The sequence below is a fragment of the Euwallacea fornicatus genome, chromosome 13, assembly GCF_040115645.1.
Source record: "Euwallacea fornicatus isolate EFF26 chromosome 13, ASM4011564v1, whole genome shotgun sequence".
Taxonomy (NCBI): domain Eukaryota; kingdom Metazoa; phylum Arthropoda; class Insecta; order Coleoptera; family Curculionidae; genus Euwallacea; species Euwallacea fornicatus.
In genome coordinates this window covers 1,201,746-1,223,665 of record NC_089553.1, presented here as the reverse complement: position 1 = coordinate 1,223,665, position 21,920 = coordinate 1,201,746, and the positions used below count along the sequence as shown (strand labels likewise).

The 21,920-nt window shown below is 36.4% G+C and overlaps 2 protein-coding genes and 1 long non-coding RNA gene across 3 annotated transcripts; all 3 read left to right on the top strand.

The window, feature by feature from the left end:
• The first annotated feature begins 6,953 nt into the window (after nucleotides 1-6,953).
• On the top strand, nucleotides 6,954-9,258 carry LOC136342853 (uncharacterized). The gene is made up of 4 exons (XR_010732699.1): nucleotides 6,954-7,120; nucleotides 7,248-7,586; nucleotides 7,639-8,517; nucleotides 9,132-9,258. It is a non-coding gene; the product is annotated as an uncharacterized lncRNA (long non-coding RNA).
• An 8,263-nt stretch (nucleotides 9,259-17,521) lies between these two features.
• LOC136342846 (uncharacterized) lies at nucleotides 17,522-18,244 on the top strand. The gene is made up of 3 exons (XM_066289064.1): nucleotides 17,522-17,672; nucleotides 17,730-17,912; nucleotides 17,965-18,244. Exons 1-3 carry the CDS (start codon nucleotides 17,622-17,624, stop codon nucleotides 18,190-18,192), a joined length of 462 nt encoding a protein of 153 aa, XP_066145161.1. The 5' UTR covers nucleotides 17,522-17,621; the 3' UTR covers nucleotides 18,193-18,244.
• Nucleotides 18,245-18,633: 389 nt separating this feature from the next.
• LOC136342847 (B1 protein-like) lies at nucleotides 18,634-19,511 on the top strand. The gene is made up of 3 exons (XM_066289065.1): nucleotides 18,634-18,781; nucleotides 18,840-19,019; nucleotides 19,071-19,511. Exons 1-3 carry the CDS (start codon nucleotides 18,731-18,733, stop codon nucleotides 19,272-19,274), a joined length of 435 nt encoding a protein of 144 aa, XP_066145162.1. The 5' UTR covers nucleotides 18,634-18,730; the 3' UTR covers nucleotides 19,275-19,511.
• Nucleotides 19,512-21,920: the final 2,409 nt, after the last annotated feature.

The following is a 21,920-nucleotide window of genomic DNA, read 5'->3' as shown; positions in this document are numbered from 1 at the left end:
TATAAGCTCGTCCAATAATATACACTATATTTGACAGTTATAGATTTCTAAGAAAATATCCGGGCTTAGTTAATAGATTTATACTTATTTGTTCACGAAAACATAAAATTTGAAGGTTTCTACCTCAAAAAACTTTAAGTCGGACGGATGCTCAAGTGATAATTCACTAAATTGTGACAATTCGCACCCAATACAGATGAAGAAAAACTGTCAAAATTTCTATTGAATTCTTCTGAAATAAAAGCCTGCTGTTGATGACGTCACGAAAAGCAGGCATCAATTTAAGACATTTTGTCATGATTGTATAGTCAGTTGAGATTTTTGCAGGTTCGAGTTTCTTTTTTATTGGAAAATAATTTTGTTCTATTTTTGTGAACAGTGAGCCATAAAATATGAAATTATTCGTTAGAAATTTCTAACTTATCATCTAGAATGTCTCAATTGCAACAGTTTCGTGGTGTATATTAGTTTACATGTTTGAAGTTCTTGTATATCAATTTTAGTCTGATTTATGGGGAATTGACAAATATTTTTCTTTTTACTTTCGTACGTGGTGCACTACAAAAATATGAAAATACTTATTAGAAATTTCTTTTAAGCACTCAATCAATTTACCCCACAAATAATCATACTAGGTGGTCCAATGAAAATATTTCCGTTCACATTAAAAGTATCATATAAAGTTCAATAATTTAGGATGAAATTTTATACGAATGCATAATCCAGAATTCAATATGGCCGCCTACACTTAATGCCTAAGCAAACAAATAAGAGAAATGCACGGGGGAAATAAAAAAGCGGGGCTCAGATGGATGCAGGTTAGGCCGGGGTGGACGCGTCACCCTATTCGGACAATAATTAGTCATAGGGGTGGGAGATTGCCTGACGCACTTAATATTAATAGCGGCCATGTTGCAATCTTCATCCGGGGATTAAGGAACACTGGCGGCCTAGGGATTATAGGGCCTAGGAAGAAGTGGAAAATTTAAATCAATGAAACGGTCTCAAACAAATTCAATTACCTTGAGGAGAAAATATGATCTCGTTTCTACACGATGAAGGGCAAGATATTGGCATTAGAATGCCTCAAGTTTCATTAAAATCCTTATAAAATTATTATAAGAATTCAGGTTCGATGTTTTTTCGCATTTTTGTATTCCATTTTCATTGAGCTAATAATTTAATTAGTAGTGACAAAAAGAAAAAAAGATAATCTGTCTCGATTTCAACATAGTTAGGTATATTTTACGTTAGTTTGAGGATAAAACATATTAGCTACTTATTTAAATCACCCATCTGATAGTTTCATATTGAATAGGTTTTTGAATTAATAATATTGTCAAAACAAAACCCAAACAACTTCTCCGACATAAAAAAGTAAAAACTTTCTAAAATATACCCGAACAACGAATTAGCCCCAAACACAGCGAGTCGGCCTTATCTCTTTAGTCCACTCGCCCCTCTGCCCCCTTCGTTCTCCCATCACGCGCCCCGTTCCCCATTAAACCCCCCGTAGGTGGGCAGCCATAACGACCGTGGTCCGGGTGAATCTTTGCTTACTTTGCAATCTTCTTATTATTGATCAGTGTCCGGCTGGTCACGTGCGCGCGCACTGTCCGGCTTTCCCGGACGCGGACGGACGAGGGGCAGCTTTCCAGACGGGTCCAGACATTCCACATGAGGCACGAAACTTGAGCTTTTTTATTTTTTTAGTGAAATGTGTTTAAAAACTATCCGAGCACCGAGGTAACAACAATTTGTTTTTTGGTGAATATTCCGAAAACATTGTTTTTTTTATTTAAAGGAAAGTTATTTCATGTAATCAGTCCCTTCCAAGGGCACACGTAGGATGTCTTCGGAGCGGCAAGGTAGATACTCGGAGAATCAATCCTACTTTACATTAACGAAAGCCCTTTTCTTTGGCCGTGCTACCGCAGACCCGCTTGTTAACGAGCACAAAGGCTCCCCTTCGGGGAGGGTGGCCTGGGGGGCACTTTGGTCAACTCGACCCGAAATAAACGCGTATTCCAGGTAGGAGCTGGGATCGTACATTCTGAGGTTTCAGGCTATTATGGGAGCGAAGTCTTCAGATGATTAATACCAAGAATTATTCACAAAATTGTTCTTTAAGGGTTGAATTGAAAGGTCTTGTGTAAACTTGAATGAAAAACTTACTCACAAAACAACCTCGTCGCTGCGTCGACACCCACCATCAAAAATCATCCACTTAACTTCGCGATGACCACTTGAAGATTACCATCACCAGAAGAGGCACTTTCGATCAAAGATATGCATGTGTGAACGCCTCGGCATCGACTGAAACCATTTTAATTTAGTTTGCCGTTTGACAAAAGGTTAAAAAACTACCTGCAAAACCCTTTTTCTTCCTTCCGGCTGGGACCCGGCATGAAAATTAAAAGGGTTGCTTCTGGATTTTTTTATTATAATAAACCCTTGGAAGTCGCGGACAAAGGAAGTTTACCTGTGTGTAGTCACATATGGTGTGGAAGAGGCCGGCCGTTACGTAACGTGCCATTTGCATCAACCTATAAAGTTAAGAATACTGTGCTTTAATAGAGTTTATTAAAAATTTAAATGATCAAAAGGCTTCCTAGCGGAGCACTGAAAAAGCCTTTCAAAAGCAAATCAGACGCACGATATACCCGACCATCGTATAATGTAAAATTTGTAAGAGCCTTCCGGTTGAAGAGGATCTTTATATGGAAAAGGACTTACTAAGGATTAGGAATCACGAGGCCTCTCTCTGATGCGAGATTACTTTCTTGTAATCTCTTCGTCGATACCTTTTATAAAACACATTTTCTCCTATTTACACACTCGGTATAAAGGTCCTTTAACAACCCGCAACGCCAGATTAAAATCAAACCCCAATAAAGTCCTCAACAAATTTTGACGAGTGCTATTTACGTCGAGCACATGATTAATCTGATAAGCGTCATTATCCCCTAAAAAGTCACACAAATCTTCAAAAATAGTCAATAGTAAGAGTATTATTGTTCACCCCAAAAAAGAGCCCCGTTTTTTGTATTTTGGTAAACAGGGACGCCTAGAGAATTATAAAAATGTTGTTTCCCGGCAAAAAGTGATGCGAATCAATTCGAGGGTTGAAGTGTTACTTTTGGGGTGGAAATTTGTCGTTTTTGGGGTAAAAATCCCATAATAACCGGTGTCAATTACACGCATCGTGGCCCTTTTGTCGGTGGATGTAAAGGTTTCGAAACAGGTTCTTTTAGTGGAAATGAGACAGAATGGCACAGTGCCACTAAACATTCGACCATCCTTCGTATATTGAAGCGTCTGAGCCTTCTCTTTTAATCTACAGTGTGTCCAAGATAAGAATGTCTAAAGTTGGTTAAATAAAAATATTCTATTACCGTTTACGAAATATCGAAGCAAAACATTCTTATCTTTGACATACTGTACATGACCAATAGCGTTGAAATTAACCCATGCCTGCACCATTAAATCGTACAGTATCCGAAAAAAGCATTATTCCACTTCATCAGAAGAGCAATACCCGTAAAACTTGGTGTACCCAAAGGCCAAATCGCTGGAAAATGCTGTTACAAGCCATCCCCAAAAGGTCAATATCATGTTGTAATACGGTAACTTAGTAGCAGGTATAAAATTTATATAAAAGATCGAGAAACTCACCCTTAAATTGATTAAAATGAATAAAGAAAAGGGGAAAAATCAGGTACCTTATTACGGTTCTTTTGCAGGTAAGAAATTTACAGTTACAATCGTGAGAAAAAAATGAAACCAAAAGGATATTTTGAACATCGAATAAACCATTGAAGTACCATTTTTTCACCCTTTCAACGAAGAATTTTGTTTTAGTGCGTTATTATTCAAGTCTTGCCCGCAAAATCTAGCCTAATGCATCAAAATAACTTGGTGCTAATAAAATATGGATTGTACCCGTAGGGAAATAAACATCATTAATGCACACTTGCGCCAATAAACTTGACAGGAGTTTAGGTTGACACTCAATTTATTGATCAGATTTGTGGCATTATTTCTGAAAATAAACTGGGTTTAGAGTTAAACGTGCGCTGGGTATCATTGGTGTACAATTCCTTAATGTTTTTTTTTTTTAAGTTTTTCCTTGTCAATCAATTGCGTTGCCCTAAAATCCCTTAGGATTAAACCCCGCATAATTCTCTCTAAACCATTAGATACTTAACCCCGTTTTTCGAACTAAGTTCTTTTGAAAATATATGGGTGCGTGTCCCATCCAGGTAGTTTTTCGCCGCATAATTTTACACATTATAATATTCTGCATACGCTAGTAAGGCATTAGTTTGCGCAGATGTTTCGGAAGGGTCCCCGAAAGGGATATAGACGGGTTGACACTATTATCTTGCTTATTGATTTTTTCCGATGAGCACTATCGGTTTTACATACCCAAAAAACGGTTTAAAAAGGGTGCCGGTAAAGCTGTGGTAGATTATATTAAGCCGCCTAAGAGGTAAAATGAAATTGAATGAAGTTCTGGATAGCCTAATGCAATTACCATAAAAGGTGGAACATTACGGTTCTGGATCAGAAGACCCCGGCCATAAATAAATCCATAAAAACGGATCCCTTTCTATAATATATATCGGGAGACGGGAGTTTTTCCTTGTGACCGCGGTCCATTGCGTCTAATATACGGCCTCAAATTCCGATATGGAAACTCGGAGGCCATAAATTCAAAATTGAACCGGCTATAAGCAAAAGTTTCCATCTTCATCGCATTTCGGGTCCAATATATATTCACGGTCCTTGTAAAGGTACGACGTTTCTCTTTTCTATTTAAATTTTTGAGAGCTTTTGATGGTCAGCGACAAACCAAACATATATGTACAGCGATTTTATGACAAGCGTTTTGATATTGTGACGCAATGGACACTCACGCTTAAAGCCCGTTAAAAATTTTAGCCAAAAATTTGGCTCTTAATTATCATATTCAATACATTTCGAAACCTTTCAGAACGACCATTGGAAAAAATGAGGTTGTAAAATTAAAAATTTTTTGAAATAAATTAAATTTCAATTGTGGAATATATCACATAAACAAATTAAGACGCTGAATACTTTAAAATTTATCCATCTAATTTAGTCTGACCAATCAGTTCACTTTTAGGCTTTGGATCACCTGCATTATGCTAATACAACGTGGTGGTGGTCTTTATTGTTCGTAGTAGGTTAGTATTGATAGCTTTCTCTGTCTAACACATTGAGAGTATCGGTAGGATTGGTTGTCATGGTAGAGCTTAAATACTGCTCTTAATATTTAAGTGTACTTTATTCTGCTATTTAGATTTATTCACTAGGTGTTATCTCCGAAACGGTAAAATTTCCAAAATCAGTTAAATAGAAAAAAAGTTGCAGTTTTTCGGACTTCTAATATGCCGTAAACACCGATGCCAAGTAAGGTTGGTTTCCGCGATTTTAGGAAAAATTTAAAATCGGCTGAAATTAAACATGTCTCTTTTGCGGAGTCGTTCTCCGATATTTAGTGATACTTTGTATAAAAATGATGAAATTTCGTAATACGTTGAATGTATTGCAAACTGTGGTGTAATAACGATATTTATTTATTTATTTGATTTCGCTTGTCATTTTATGAAGTTTAATTTCCTCTTTAAATAGGTACTTGACAAAGAAATTTCAAGATCTCTTTTCAAATCTTGCCAAATGATAATTAATAACACAATTAAACTTAATAAAACGTCATTCGAAATCGAATTGAGATTTAAAAAACCCGCCCTCTGGTTTGAAGTGAAAAGGGTTGGATTGGGGTGACGAAAAGTTCAATTCTGCTGTACATCTCAAGTGACAAAATGGCCGTGCTGCTACGATAAATATATTGGCGTTTTGGTACCATCACTTTTCGCGAAAAGATTAAAATACTTACCTGTGCATGGGGTTTCAATTTACTTAACACAAAATGTCGCGGTCAAACTAAGAAATGATTTAGTTTTTAATGAAGGAAAAACAGAAAAGAAACCGGAACAACTCGAGCGCAAACTCTCAGTGCCTGTAGTACGCAGAGAATCAAGTAAGACATGGGCACGGGCCACGAACCAATCAGCGTCAAGACAAATTAATATTAAAATTGTCTAAAAACAGTAATGATGCCAATATCTGTGAACCTTCTTTCACTGATGTATGATGGGCTGCATAAATTTAATTTTAATTGCATTGAAGACAATTTTTAGTATAATAAAATCTCCCTTCCAAGATTTTCCAAATTCTCACTCAGTTTTAACGAAAAATTTCATGGAACAACAAAAAGAATATTTTTCAGGGATTTGTGACTCCAAATCCAAATAATTTTAATCATCCTGAATCAGGCAGTTGTAAATTTCCATTGTTACTAACGCTATTTCAGAGTAGTGGAACTTCAAATTTACTACTCAAGCTTACATCTCTGTTGCACTTTTGAGTACCTGCTTGTACCTACCATCGAAACTTTCATTTTAAAGGCAAAATTATGACGCCTTTACGCTGTCGACTGGATGGCAATATTTTAGCATTTCCGTTGGAGAAAAAAAGAAATACCATTTTTCCCCAAAGCCCCCGCAAATATTCGGGACAGACTCCCCATTTTTCAAAGCTCCAAATAAAAGACGGCCAAAGCCTCTTTCCCGTAATATCGGCTATTCCCGACTCGGTATGGTAATGCCTCGGAAGTCTGGCCGGACGCTGATAACAGAGGGTCTGAGTCCTGGTGCCCTCTCCTCCCCCGAGGGGCTCGCGAAGGGTCGCCGGACCCGGCCATCCCTTAAGGAGTTTATTTTAGAAATCCCTGTTTTATAAGTGTATTCAGATGTTCCGCATTGTAGAGGTTTCTTGTTTTCCTTTTCCCTTTTGTCTAAAACAAATATTTTAGCTGGATAGGGTTTTTTAATGGGGCATTTTTGTTTCAGGCTAAATTGCTAAATTTTATTCTCCGAGGTAGTTTTATTAAAGAAGTATGTATTTGAACAAAACCTCACTGAAGGTCGTTCTCCCATTACCTTCCATGACTCGGCAGGGCGCAAAAGGGTTAAAAAAGGGATGATGCGCCCGACCTGAAAGCCGATGTGCAGATGTCATTACCGATATACCGGTAAGGGACAATGTACCTTTTACACTATGGCTTTTACTATGGTCCTTTAGATATATATCAGATTTACTAGCGCGGTGTCGTAGCCACTGTGTTACGTGATGTTTTTGTAATTGATTTATCTTTTTAGTGGTGAACATGTGAGTGCACGAAGTTTTTGCGCAGCACTACGTCAGAGATAAAGCCCGGTCCACATAATTTAACGTTGTGGCTATCTCCGTGACTGAAGAGACCATCTCGTTAGGTTTTGTTCTCCGTAAGTACATAATAAATATTAGCGAACCTGCTTTAGGGCCATGAGCTACAAGGCTAGAAATAGCTATTTACTTACATGTACCTATAGTCGCATAAACAGTTTAATTATGCTTCAAAGACCTTTATATTTCGGGTCATCATGGCTGTCAAGCCATTACCGAAATTTAAGGGACGTAAAGACGGAAATTTCCTATCTAAAGGGTGGAGGTCTAATGTAAGGAACTCGTTGAAAGTAGATCCAGGGCTATACGTCAGGCTTATTCCAGAAGCAGTCCAGTGAATTCCCTTCGCATCTTGGGCTTATTTCCTCTAAGGTAGGAGGGATGATAAGCTGCTGACCCACGTACATTTTGACCTAAGAAGCTTTAGAGGGATTTTTGCGAAGCTCGATATATTATTAGACGCGAAATTGGACTGGGACAGGGTTGAACTTTCCGAGATGTTATACTGATTTGATATGTAAACCGAGATCCCGCCATTAAACCCATTCATAAAAACTTGTTTAATAAATAAAAAAAAATTCAATCCCCCTGTTAGTTGTGATCTCTCTCATCTCCATCACTTGACCACTTGACCTCATCAGGTCAAAAGCGACGGTGCATTTCATTATAAGGCTGAAACTAGATCACTCCGAATAAGGGTCAAAAGGTGTCTACCACACATTAGGTGAGAAGGGACAACGAGGGATGTTGGGTCCAGCGCGTGTCTGTCGGAATTTCGGGGTGAATTCAAAGGTGATAGTGCATAATGGGATTATGTGGTCAGTGTGGGACGAACTTAGTTATCGAACTAAATCAGGGCCGGAACGGCGAATAAAATGGGTAAACAAATCGTCGTCCCCCGTCATATTTGTGTATATTTGGATAGAGGTCTGGGCAGCATCTCAGTGTGGCGTCAGAAGCTATCAGCCGTTTCCAAGACCCCTGTGATTTAAATAAGCCCGGACTCGGGGCGGCTCCGGGGAATGGGATTTGGTTTTTGTCGCCAGACCGAGTTTATATGTCACTGTCGCAGCCAACTACCTAATTTAAGTCGATATATTCCGCGGCCAAATCCGGAAAAATGGGAACGAAACGAGCGTTCTCCGGCCCCCTCTGTATTCTCTCTCTCGTAAAAAATCTCGCCAATCAGACGGGAAATCGTTGGTAAGTCTATGATTTATTGGGTCAGTTTGTCAAATGACAACCGCAGCACACACATCTCTCTTCAGAAACTATCTGCAAGTCTTAATGGAAGAGCTGGCAAGTCACTTACATATTTGGAATTCCATGAAAATATTTACGCAGAGGACTCGCTTCAATTCAACAGCGTTGTCAGTTTTTGCCACTGAAAAATTCAAAAATTAAAAAAGGTCTTAAAAAATTTCATTTTTAAAAAAATGATAAACTTTTGAAAGATTTACTAAATTTTCGACATCTACGGTATTTTCAAAAACAATAAAATCTCTATAACACTTAAGAATTATGTAACTCGAACCCAAGTCAGAACAAATACGAACCACCGGATGTTCTAAAAATTGACTATATTTTTAAAATTCTATTAAACGTTCAAACATTGAATTTTTTTTAAAATGAGTAACCTTAAAAAATGTGCAAGTTTTTTCAATTGATAAAATTTTCACATCCACAACTTTTAAAAATATGTTGTAAATTTTAACACCACAATTCACGTTGAATACATGAGAATGAAAAAAAAATTATGGAAAAGTAATGTATGTGAAGAACAATAAAGACTGGAGTAACAGTAATTATAATTGTAGAGCGCCGCAATGGTTTTTTGTACTTAAGGAAGAAAAGAGAAGAGACAGACCAATAGGATAATAATAAAAATGAAACTGTAGAAATGAAGGCCAAAACAAGTACCCACCGATGGCCATAAATGCTCTAAACAGAAGTAAAGAAGAAGTACTTAAACAGAGTAATTGCGCATCTAATAAGGTAATGTCATGAGAAGTTGTCATTTGTTGTCGAATCATTAGCAATTTCGTAAACCTAATACAAGTCGTGTAATTTTGAGCTGTACGAAAAGTTGCAGCAGAAACTTGCAGGAAAAAAAATTGAACTACAGTGTGTTATTGAATAACTGTTCGAAATTTTAAAGGGTGAGTTTTGAAAAAGTTTTTAGATGGGAAACTCTTATAAACATAGGTCCTAACTTGTTTAGTTTTCATGATACGGGGTATCAAAGTTGAAAAAATGAATCACATATTCTTTAATATCTTTCAAGCTCTTCCAACCAATTTTACGAAATTTCGTATTCGAGGTTTTTTTGTAACGAGAAATTAAATTTTACCAACGATTTAGTTGTATTTTCTAGAGGGCGTCACAAGGGAGCATTGAGACATTAGCAACTTTTTCTCCGATGCATTTCTGAAACAAAATAAATAAAAACGTGCTGTGAAAAAAAAGAAAAGTTAAAATAAACTGACACTTGTAAATTTAACCTGTAAGTTAAAAAGTACATGTTGTGATTGTTATTTTATTGAATTTTACTAATTTAGAACTAGCCGACATACGATTTGAAATACTGCTGACATTTTTTTAAAGTTTGCAATTCAATGAGAAGAAGACTGAATACATGTATAGCGCAAGAAAGAGGACATTTCCCAATACTTACTGTAATATTTATTATTTATCTAGCTTTATTTCGTAATATTCGAAAAAGAAATTATTATTCCTGCACAAATTTTCATATTATTTGGCTAAAAACTAATAGTGTTTAATTTTGAAATGTTATTTCCTTATTTATATGGATAAAAAGTAAGATAGTAACTTATTTTAACACTTTTGGATAATTAGAATGCGTGATTAGCTTCGGATACGTTTTTTTCGGAAACCATTGTTTCTAGCAACGGTAATAAGCTATACTTTTTTAAACGCACAAGGTAGGGAAAAAAACTGTCTAATCGAAAGTGACATACAGTGTGGGACAAAAAAGTTGGAGCTATTTAAAAGTGTCTTAATAGTCGTTTATGGCGCCCTCTAAAAGATACACCTGAATCTTTGATAAAACTGAATTTTTTAAACTAAAAAACCCATGGATACGAAATTTCGTAAAATTAGCTAGAAGACATCGAAAGATATCAAATAATGCGCGATATATTTTTTCAACTTTAACACCCCATATCTTTAAAACTAAACGAGCAAGGAGACATGTTTATAAGAGCTCCCCATCTTAAAATTACTTGAAAAATCACGCTGCGAAATATCGCAAACTTATTCAGTAACACCCTGTATAAGATGTCTTCATACAGCTGGCAATTCAGCAACGTCGGAACAGTATTTTGTTTTACGGCTTCCTAGTGGTTGTCAAACTATTGCGGTGCTGCCGCGTTGTTAATTTTTTCTACTTTTTGCTTTATACTTACATACGACACAAAATAGGGAGTTCACCATTGTTGAAACATTCCACTTTCGATCCAATTCTAATTCAATTAGTTCGCTGTGACAGAACCGCATGTGTCAATCTGGGGAAAGTAAGTATCTGAACAGCCGTAATACTTGGGTTTTTATTACCGGGGACTGGTGAATAGTCCTGCAGTAACAGGAAAAGAAGGGAATAACATAAAGAAAGCAAATCCGTGCTGTTTGGATTTTTATGGCTCATTCTCAGAGCCATCAGGATAAAGTTAAGACGGGGCGTGAAATATGATAGCGAGTGGACCAATAAAAGAAACATAAAGAGCGGCCAAATAGCAGAAAAGTTTATTACGAAACCTAATTCTTTTAAAAGAAAACATCAAAAGTGTAAAATGTTGGAGGGATTTATTTCATAGGAAGATCATAAATCGCAATTTTATTCGCACCCCATACTGCCCAATCTGGATCGACATCAATATTTATTGTCACATTTATTCCGGAGCCGTATCCACCCGAATATTGTCTATATAATTTACCATAGAAAATCCCTCAAATACAACCAATATGGTGTACGCTTTCGGGACCAGGCATTTCCATTTTTGACTGGTCCTGATCCCGCGTAATAAATGAGCCGATGGGGGAGTTTGTTTCCGATAAAATTCAGGCTTCCATTATGTGCCGGACCTGGGGTGTGGCCAGTCACCCCCTATCGAGGCAGGATGGACCTTTATCCACTTAATTTCCTCTATGATTCATCCGAGGCAATGCTATTAAACCGAATGTCTTCTATATGCAATATTTTTACTTTTGAATGTGCTTATCAAATAAGGATCTCTCGAGGACTCGACGCCAAAAATACCATCAGACGAAATTCTCTATTAAACTCCCAAATGGTGTTTACTATAATTGACATATGCCTTCTTTATTTTGTATAGGAAAGAGCGGCAGATGACGTATTTTATAACGGGTTAGAAATTAATTACCCTTCTGAAAGAGCCATCCCGATGAAGCGTAACAGTCGGTGTCGGCAGCCAATTTATCATTTTTTTGGGTTTTTTTTTTCTTTTTTTTTTTTTTAATTGCAGAACGCGATCTAAACATCAAGAAGTTAGTTGCCTAATTCTAAGCTAGTTATAGAAACTTCGTCGTATTTAAACCGCCGCAACTCGGAGTATTAAATCTGAAGCACAAGCCAGCATTAAATTGTTTGTGTCACTGAGGTCCACCCCACTTAATCAAGTGGCTGTGTCCAAAACTTCAACAGGAAAGTTTCTTAATCTCGTTGGGGCCTTAGAGGAATCAATAACTTGTAATTTAGTCGATTCCGTCAATTTCGTTAACCTGACGGGTAATAAATTTTAGCCATAAGTTTGCTTCACTTAATTTCGGTAAAGAGGGGGTCATCAATTTCCAATGATTAAAATCTGCATATGCCACACTTAAATGCTGCACTGAGAGGCTTATGTGATTGTTCAAAACATAAATCTCGTTTTGGGCACATTTAAGGGGACGAAAGATCAAAATTGGACCACTTGTCAGGGGTTAAAGGCGAAAGCGTAATGTTGACCAGTCGATGCTGAGATCATTTCGCAGGTGATAGGATCAAAAGAGGGTTATTTTTAAAAAGGATGTTGTAGATCAAGAATTTTTTTATGTAAAGTTCTTCACTCGAATAGAGTAATTTGCAATTGTTGTGTCGGCTTAAAGACCTAGATCCTCGAAAATGCAATTTCATATAAACTACTCCAGAAAACTTACGGCTATGGACAAAACTTAATAAATGACAAATAGTGTGATAATAAATACACAGAATCCCATTTAAAACAGTCTATGTAAAATATCTTGAATAGAATTTTTTTTTGGGGAAAACTCCGAGACTCATAAATTTTACTTTTGAAGGGGACATTTTAGATCATAGCTTCGCAGTGATAGAGTCGTCCCCCTAAACGAGGTGGCAACCCCTTCAAGAATCTTAAATTACGCGGGGGGTCAAGTGGCACACCAAATCAAGTATCCAATCAGGTATTTCAATTCTCTCTACAAGTATGCGGAAAATTTTTTGCTCCGCCCTTAAATATTGCATAAACCGCTTTAAAAAATCGGTGAAATAAATCGAAAAAAAAAATGTAATAATGTTTTCTTTAGTTAATGTTCAAATTGCGCCCCGTTTACTTCCATGCAATAATAAAGCCGTTGTTCCATCTCTTTCCGAGCATTTTGTAACATTTCGGGTTATGTCACTACGTGCTATGGCAAAGATCTTCTAAAGAAGTAGATTTCGTTTTATAAACAACGGTTTTGAAATTATCCCACAAGAAAAAGTCCAATAGTGTTAAATTAAGCGATTTTGGGGTAATTCAATTAAACCTCTATCAATCCAGTGTTCAGGAAAATGTCGATTCAAAAATTTACGCACAGGAATTGCATAGTGTGACGGAGCGCCATCCTGGTGAAAAAATAAATCATTCTTTGGGATTTGAACGTCGTTTCCAAGAATATCCACAATGTAAAGGTAGATGAAGTCTTAAATCAGATTCAGAAAAGATCCACCAGTCAGGTTATCAAATAGAAAAAAAGGTTTAACAATACGATTTTCCAAAATCCCCGCCCACATATTCAATTTTTTTGAATACTGTGAATACTGTTCTTTCATAATTCTAGTATTCACATCACTCCAATATCTGTAATTATCCCTGTTGACGAAACCATTCAGAAAGAATGTGCATTCGACAGAAAAGCATGTAGAATATAAAAAATTAGGATTGATCAAAATGCTTTCACTCATCACCTCACCAAATTGCATAGGGCGATCTGGATCATCTTTATTGAGCTCACAAATGAGATGCATCTTATAGGGATTGAAATTATGCTTTTTCAAAATTCTTTAAATACTACTACGTGGAATACCTAATTTTGCTTCTAATTCTGGAGTGCTTGAAATAAACTTTTCTTGATTTACATGATCCAGTTCCAATATGTTCCAAAATTGGAATCTGCGCAGCCTCGTTGGTAACGGTGTGTCGTCTTTCGTGTTTTTTGTTAGCAACGGATCCAGTCTCCATGAATTTAGATATTAAATTAGTCACTTAGGGATGACTCAGATTCTTACCGGGATGCCTTCCACTAGAAATGTTTGCAGTTTTTCGGGCTGTTTCATTGTTTTGAAAGAGATGGTGACAATTTCAGTCCTCTCTGCAGTGGTGTAAATCATGATGCTTTGAATCATCGGATGAATCGACAAATTTCGCGGTACAATTCTGATTAATGTAAAATCAGAACAAAACTACCCGCTCAATGCTAACAAAACCCATCACCTTATATTAAGAATTCGATGATAAATATAATTTTTGTCGTAAGTTTAGGTCATTATTAAAAATTTATTTTACCGATGTTTTAACACTGTTTTTTACAATATTTAAAGGCGGATTACAAAAATTTCAACATACTTGCAAAGAGAATTGGAATACCTTTGATTTGTTGTGCCACTTGACCCCCCGTGCTATTTAAGATTCTTGAAGGGGTTGCCGCCCCGCTTAGGGCATAACTCTACACTTACAAACTTTTGATCTAAAAATGTCTCCCTTAAAAATAAAATTGGCGTTTCTCGGAATTTTTCGAAGAAAAAAATTCCATTCAAGATATTTTAAATGGACCACCTGGTATATTTCTTGTATTACTCTTAACGCGATAACAAATGACAGAGATAAGCAAATTAAGTGTATTATTATTTCACATTTTTTCTTCACACCTATTCAAACCATTGACATTGGATGCCATAGTATTTAGGTGGTTCTTGTTACCTTACTTGATCGTATAAAAGACTGAACATTTTTAAAATGGTTCGGAGAAAGTTAAGTTTAGGAGAACAAAACAGGGCTATAAATATGTTGCAGACTAGATCAAAACAACAAGATACTGTCCAATTGTTCCACGTTTCTCAAAGTGTGATATAAATTATAATAGTGACCAGTGAAATATATCATAGTGCCCATTAATAAGGTTTCAACAAACTAGCAGAAAGACGGCGGCCAAGACGACCGAAGAAAACCGCGGCTGTGCAAGACCGATATATTACAGTTTCAGTGCGAAGAGAACCCTTGTCCACAAGTAGGCATTTGGCCAGTAGTCCAAATTTCCATGGAAACAATTCGTAAAGCAATAAATATGTCTCGAAACGCCTTTTAAGGAAAGTTCCCCCTAACCCAAGAAAATAAACTTGGAAGACTATCGTGAACAAGAGAGCATATCAATTGAGGTGAGAGGTGACGTTCTGTATTTTTCACGGACGAGTCCAGAGTTGACCGTTACTCTGATAATCAACGTAATCGTGCCTAGAGAAACCTTCGACTATGGAGAAAATTTAGAACTGTACAAAAAAGTGCATCCTTTTAAGGGAGATGCAACAACGGTCTCGGGCGAAAATTGCTACGGTAAAGAAGGTGAGTTGTCCGTATGTGAAAGAAACATGAATGCAAAAATTTATGAAAAAGACTTGATCAACAACATTCTGCCAAATTTCCAAGCTACTAGAAGAGAAAATTTACGATTTTTGGACGATAATAACCGATTAAATCGTTCAGTAATAGTTGTAGGTACCATTGAAAATGTGGATGTCGAACATTTAACGCGTCCGTCAAGATCGCCTGACTTTAACCTCAATGAACATGTGTAAGACATGTTGCAAAGAATTGTTGAAGAAAATCAACCACGCCCACAATCAATGCCAAAGCTTCGAGAACTTCTTCCACACTTATGGGAAAATTTACCACAAGACAAGATAAACCATGTCATTGAAAGTATGCTAAGATGATGTGAAGCAGTTACACACATTAGGGGAAGCCCTACGGCATGTTGAATTTACGACATAAAGTTTTTATGTTATTTCCAATTATTCAAAAATTCTTTATTATTTTTTTAGTTGACTTAAATAAATTAAAAAATATCATCAACAAATAATTTTAAAGTTATTTTTTGGCAAAGATTACAAAACAAATCCTGTTGCTAACTCTAAGCGATATCCAAAATATTTTACTATCCCTAACTTTTGGGGAGAAATTTGCTTTTCACTCCAGTTGGTCTTTAAATCCACATAATATCGACAATGAATGTTTAAAAGATTACAAAAAATGTGTAAAAAGGCCAAAATTTGTAATAAGTACTAGGTGAAATCTCAAATTATGCAGGCAACTTTAATTTGTGGGCGAGAAAGCACTAACATTAAGCCAGGAATCCAAATTTTGTGTTTTTTAGATCGTGAATAACAACTTTACACCTTCAGGACAAAACCGAAAGTTCCGTGTTTGTACGTCGTTCCAAAAAAGCTTCCAAAAATATCCGAAAATGTTAAAATTTTGTTCTTTTAATGAGTAGGCTAAAAATTTGTCTACGCAACGGATAATTTCATAATTCGAAAATTTGTAACTTATCGTTAACTTTACATCTGTAATTATAAAAATTAAGTGATTTAGAGAAAAATATTTCAAAGATATCATATCAATTGTACCTACTAATTATTCAATCCCGTTAAAAAACTGTTCCTCCTGTTAACAGTACATTATCATGTCATTATTCACTGAACAATTTGACAGCTTAAAGTTTCTATATTAAGCGTCTACTTTAGACCTATAAGGCTAAAAATCCAAAAAGTATACTTGTTTAGGTCATGATAGCTATAAATCCTTCTTTCAAATCTCCAACATTTTGTTACTGTTTTATATCCCATACGCCCCTGCGTAGTGTAGATAAGTTAACGACATTCTCTATATTAAGCTTCCACTTTACTTTTATATTGATAACAATTGAGTGACGTAAAAAGCGAAATTCATAAATAATAATGTGTGCCACTATGATACCAGTTTTCCTTTAAATTTAAAAAATTTTCTCAATCTTAAATAGAAAGACTTGAATAGATGCACTGAACGTAGCACCATTTTTTACAATTTAAGGTATCTTTTTGACACGAGAGATATTAAGTAGTGGCTGGGGAATCAGAGAAAATGTCCTAACCACGACCCTTTACATCTTGTATGTACCAGCGAATGCTGCATCTTGGATGACAAAATTACGTCATAAGGGCACTAAGACGTGGCGGCCTTGAGATTTGGTGGATTTGAGTGAAATGATAAATTTGAGCTGCTATGCCCTAAAAGTCGAAGCTTGGATCCATGTCAATGAAGTCGGATTCCGAAATAATATAATGAAGAGCCTCCAACAACGAAACAAACATCAGCCAAAACTACTTATTCGACAAGATACACGAATCAAGTCTGTCGGAGGTGAAGGCCGAATGACCAACTAAGGACGAAAAACGCTTAAGAAGTTTGAGAAAGCGGAAAAATTATTGGTGTTTATATGTATGTATAAGAAATAAAGAGCATAGCTCCAGATTTAGCAATTGTATTCCACAAAATATGGATTTTCCAGAAAATAGCCACCCCATTACCAATCCGCCGCTGGAATTTGTATCAGGGAAATCAAAGAACATAACAATCTTATTCACATGCTAACAGCGCTCGCAATGATGTGGCATCTTCTTTTATTGCCCTGATCGGAATATGGCATTATCCTGGATACGTGGGGCGGGGGTTATTTCCATTCCATAAACTACACCCGTTATTGCCAAGGAGATTTTTTTCAGGCACCAATGAAGATGATGCAATGTTATGTACTTTTTAGTTTCCAGTTTGTGTGTGTTACAAAGATTAGAGGAACATATTTGGAATCTTACACAACGCTCAAAGATAATTATGTTATTTGGTAAAAAATAACAATAAACAAATTTGCAGCGAACGATGTTCTAATTGTTATTACGACCTATTTAAAGTTGATTAAGGCAAGGACGTTTTCGTATAAAAGGCAAGAGAATTAGAGAAACGTATTACAATTACAAAATGAAGCACTTCATTGCAGTTCTCGTTTGCGCTCTTATTGGTGCTGCTTCGGTAAGGTATAGCGATGAGTATTAAAAAAAAAATCATTTACTTAACAAACAAAAATAGATCCACGCAGAAACGGCTGAAGAAACCGCAATAAAAACCGGTCAACAACGCATCTCACAGGGCCATAAAAAATGTCAGGCCAACCCTGCCACAGCAGTCAACGAAAAAGAATTGCACGAGTATCTGGAACATGGCGGTACTCCTCCTGCCAACCTGGGACCTCACGAACTGTGCATCTCCAAGGTACTAAAAACTAATAATGTCTTTGACTTTTGATTCTAAATAAGGGACAAAGTCTGCAGGATGGCAAAACGAAGATGGATCAGTGAACAAGGATGTCATCGAAAGCAGACTGTCAGCCGTGTTTACTGATGCTGAGCAGCGCAAAACGATAACTGATAAATGCCTTGCGGCCCAGGCTACTCCTGAAGCAACTGCTCGTCAATTATTCCGATGTTACAGGGATCACGTGCATCCAATCGGAGGGCATGATCATACGGAAGAACACGAGCATCATCATTAAGAATAAGAAAATGATATAGATGTACGTTTTCCAATAAAAGTCAGTCAGGAAATTTAGAATTTTTTGTTGTCGTCACTCATGAGTTCGGTATTTTCTTATTAAATAGCAATTCCAACCACACTGATAAATACTGACAGAAACTTTATCGCAATCAGAATTCTAGAGCGATACGCATGCGTGCAATCTGGGTCAAAAAAACAACAGAAACTACATTCGGTCTTGTTGTTTTTTTAATCTCAAGTTGTCTTCACGCTTATTTCCCTAAAATGTATTAATAAATTTCAATCTACTTGTTATATTACATATTACATTGAATTTTTTAAACACATCAGATTTTAGTAACCTTTCCTATATGAACGAACAGCCTTGTTACCCAAAATAACAATTCTCTGTGACCTGTCTGACTTTTAGGTTGATATTAACATGCTCCATATCCTTGAAATTATGTTATCTTAGGCAGTAAATGCTATATAAGACTACTTTCCTAAGAAGAAGTCACATGCTGTTTCGACTTAGTATTAGATACCAATAAAGAAAAATGAATGGTTCAGTTGCTGTGCTCATTTGTGCTCTTTTTGCCGGAGTTTTGGTGAGTTTTATGTAAGCCATTTGTGTTAGTTAGCACTTTAAAATAATAATTGTTCCAGGCTCGTCCAGATATAAACCACTCCGCAGCTGAAGCGAGCAAAAACAGGCTACGTGAAGCCCACAAAACCTGCCAGTCCAACTCTGTCACTGCAGTAGACGAAACAGCCCTTAACAACCTTCTGAAAAATGGCGGCTCTCCCCCTGAGAATTTAGGACCTCACTCCCTATGCATTTCTAAGGTAATGCCTACCTCAAAATCAGGATGCAATACATTCATTATGTTATCTTAGATTCTCGGATGGCAAAACCAAGATGGAACAGTAAACAAGGATAATGTCCAAAAGGGGGCTACAGCTATCTATGGTAACAACGAGAAGCTTCAAAAATTAGTTGTTGACTGCACTGCCCCCCAACCCACCCCAGAGCAAGCCGCCATTACACTCATTAAGTGCTACAGGTCGAATACCCCACCACCACCATCCCTAAGAATTTAAATATTGCTCATGTTGGGCAATTTGTTGCTATGATATATTTATGGATAAATAGAAACGTATAAAATATATGAAAATGCTAAAAAATTATAGTATATTTTAAAATGTTTGGCGGCACAACTGAGGGTCGAGAGAAATAAAACTCCAATAAACCATAAGCGTTCCAAAAAATATTTTCGTTATCTTAGACTATACAGGCTATACAAGGTGATTTTTTCCCTTACCGCCAATGGCAGATGAAAGGTGAGGCCATTTTAAGAAAAAAAACTTCATATACGCATATATTCGATTTTAATTATAAAAATATTTAGAGGAAATCGAAGTTTTCTGCATATTACTTACTGATCACCAAAAATTGCACCGGTCAGATAGTTAAAAGTAAAAATATCATAACAGTTACGCAAAATGTCCCCCTTCAGCAAAAATACATGCTTCACAATGATGAAGTAATGAATTTTTCACCCGAACCAACATATTTGAACGATTTTTTATATCAGTAACACCTATAATTGTTTCTTGATACACAATTTGTTTCATTTGACTCCATAGAGAGAAACCCAAAGGGATTTAAGCCGAGAGATCGCGGTGGTCATAAAACCAAAACAGCATTACATTATTATAATTTTTAGTAATAAATCAGTAATATGCAGGAAACTTTGAAATCCTCTAAATCCTTACACAACTGAAATCGGATATACGTCTATTGAAGTTTTTTTTTTTTAATGACCTCGCCGTTCATTTGCGTCACCCTGTGAGTGAGCTAAAAAATCACCTTGTATATTTTTACCTTTTTGTATGCTATACTTGAACTACTTTTTAATATTTATATTGTATGAAAAAATTTCTATTATAGTCTATTGTGTTACTATTTTTAATATTTATGATTAAATAAGCATTACATAAAACATAAAAAAAGTTTTTCATTAAACTTCAATCTCTTCCCTTCTTTGCACTCCTCCACTGATATTACATCTCACCCAAACTATCATTGTTAAAATATTATGACCTATTGTATTTCTTGAGGGTCCAGGGCGAGTACGACCTTAAACTGCGAAAATTACCTGTTTACAATGAAAACTGTCCCTTTTATTCACAAATATTGGCTGCTCACCCTATTAACATAAAAACGTGTTTATTGGCGTTCTATGCTGCCAAACAATTTAAAATTGTCCAAAATCCCATTTTAAAATTTACACGAACGTTTGGAAAGTTTTTAGATATAGTTTTTTAGTCTAATGTGGTCTAAAATGATAAAGTTTTTGGATCTTATGAAACTCGATGTAAAAAAGAATTTTTGGGAAAGATCGGTGATGAACCGAACCATCTGAAGATACGACAGAACAAATTCTTATTAGGTATCTTCCACAATGGTAGGACTTCAGATATTAAAGGAAAACGATTGGGAGTCACGTGGGAACAAGACCTTAATGGCACCAATAGGGAAATATCTCCCTTTCGGACTATTGTCCGAACAGTGATACTCGAAGTATGCAAGTAAATAAACACTTCGAAAATGCTTGTACACCAGAACATATGGGCAAACGTACAGAAATGTTTACAAATTTTTAGTGTGGTAACCATTAATTAGCTTTTTCTGATAAAAGAAATAAAACGTATAGTCTACCAGATAAGTAGTTCGAAATTCCCAGTGCCCTATCTGTCCATCTCTGTGCCTCACCTATTCACCTATCTATATAGTGTCTATCGATAACAACTAGGTAAACACTCTGAAACACAATTTTACTCGCACCAACGCCAGCACGAAATTACTTATCGTAGATGGTCAAGATTTTTTATGGCCGGACAATACTTCATACACTTTCTACCATAATTTTTCTCCGATCTCACGTTGTTTGCTATTGATTGAATGCAAATTTTATTATATATGATTGGCACATACGACAGCACTGTTTTTCTATACATTTTCACCAGGACACCCTTGTTGAGATCCTAATGCGCCAAAAGTCCATTTTCAAGCACTTTTACTTTATTGTTCCTTTTAAAATCACCCATACAGGTATCAAAGCTGACCCCTTTATCTCAGAAACTAAACGACACGTTACAACCCCGTTTGTGCAGTCGTATAGAGCTAGAGCTCATCGAAACGATTAATTTTGGCCACGTTTCCAGATCAAACGACCCCCGTAAATGTGGCTGTTACGTTTTATTATTGTCTTGTGTGTTTGTGGACATTAAGAGATAAAAATAATTGTTAGTTCGAAACGAATTTGGGGCCCCATTATGCGCTAAAAACTAAAACAAAGAACGGGAACAAATAAACCGAGTTCTTCGAAAAGAAAATAAGGGAAAGACGGATACAATAAGGATAGCTGTGGCTCCAGTTAAAGCCCCGGGGAATTGGAAACTCATTACAGTCGTCTTTGACCCTGCGACCATGTGCCACCCCTGAGACGGTTTCGAACTTTGAAAGAAGCTACCCTGACGTAGGTAGGAGGATTGAGGATATCAGGGGCGGCTTTATTTAAAAATAGTTTCCGGAATTATTATCATGTATGTATTTATGTATATGAGAGTTCTAAGAAAATAAACAGCCGAACTCCCCGAATCCCAACACAATATTCTTTCTGGAATGCCTGGGAGAGAATCATTCAATTATGCGCCTGTCGGCGGCCCAGAAGAAAATTTGTT

Excerpts from the sequence above, each read along its gene's own strand:
- LOC136342846 (XM_066289064.1), top strand. The coding sequence starts at position 17,622 with ATGAAGCACTTCATTGCAGTTCTCGTTTGCGCTCTTATTGGTGCTGCT. Across the intron at positions 17,673-17,729 it reads CTCTTATTGGTGCTGCTTCG|ATCCACGCAGAAACGGCTGA; the intron begins GTAAGGTATAGC and ends AAACAAAAATAG. Across the intron at positions 17,913-17,964 it reads ACGAACTGTGCATCTCCAAG|TCTGCAGGATGGCAAAACGA; the intron begins GTACTAAAAACT and ends TAAGGGACAAAG.
- LOC136342847 (XM_066289065.1), top strand. The coding sequence starts at position 18,731 with ATGAATGGTTCAGTTGCTGTGCTCATTTGTGCTCTTTTTGCCGGAGTT. Across the intron at positions 18,782-18,839 it reads CTCTTTTTGCCGGAGTTTTG|GCTCGTCCAGATATAAACCA; the intron begins GTGAGTTTTATG and ends TAATTGTTCCAG. Across the intron at positions 19,020-19,070 it reads ACTCCCTATGCATTTCTAAG|ATTCTCGGATGGCAAAACCA; the intron begins GTAATGCCTACC and ends ATGTTATCTTAG.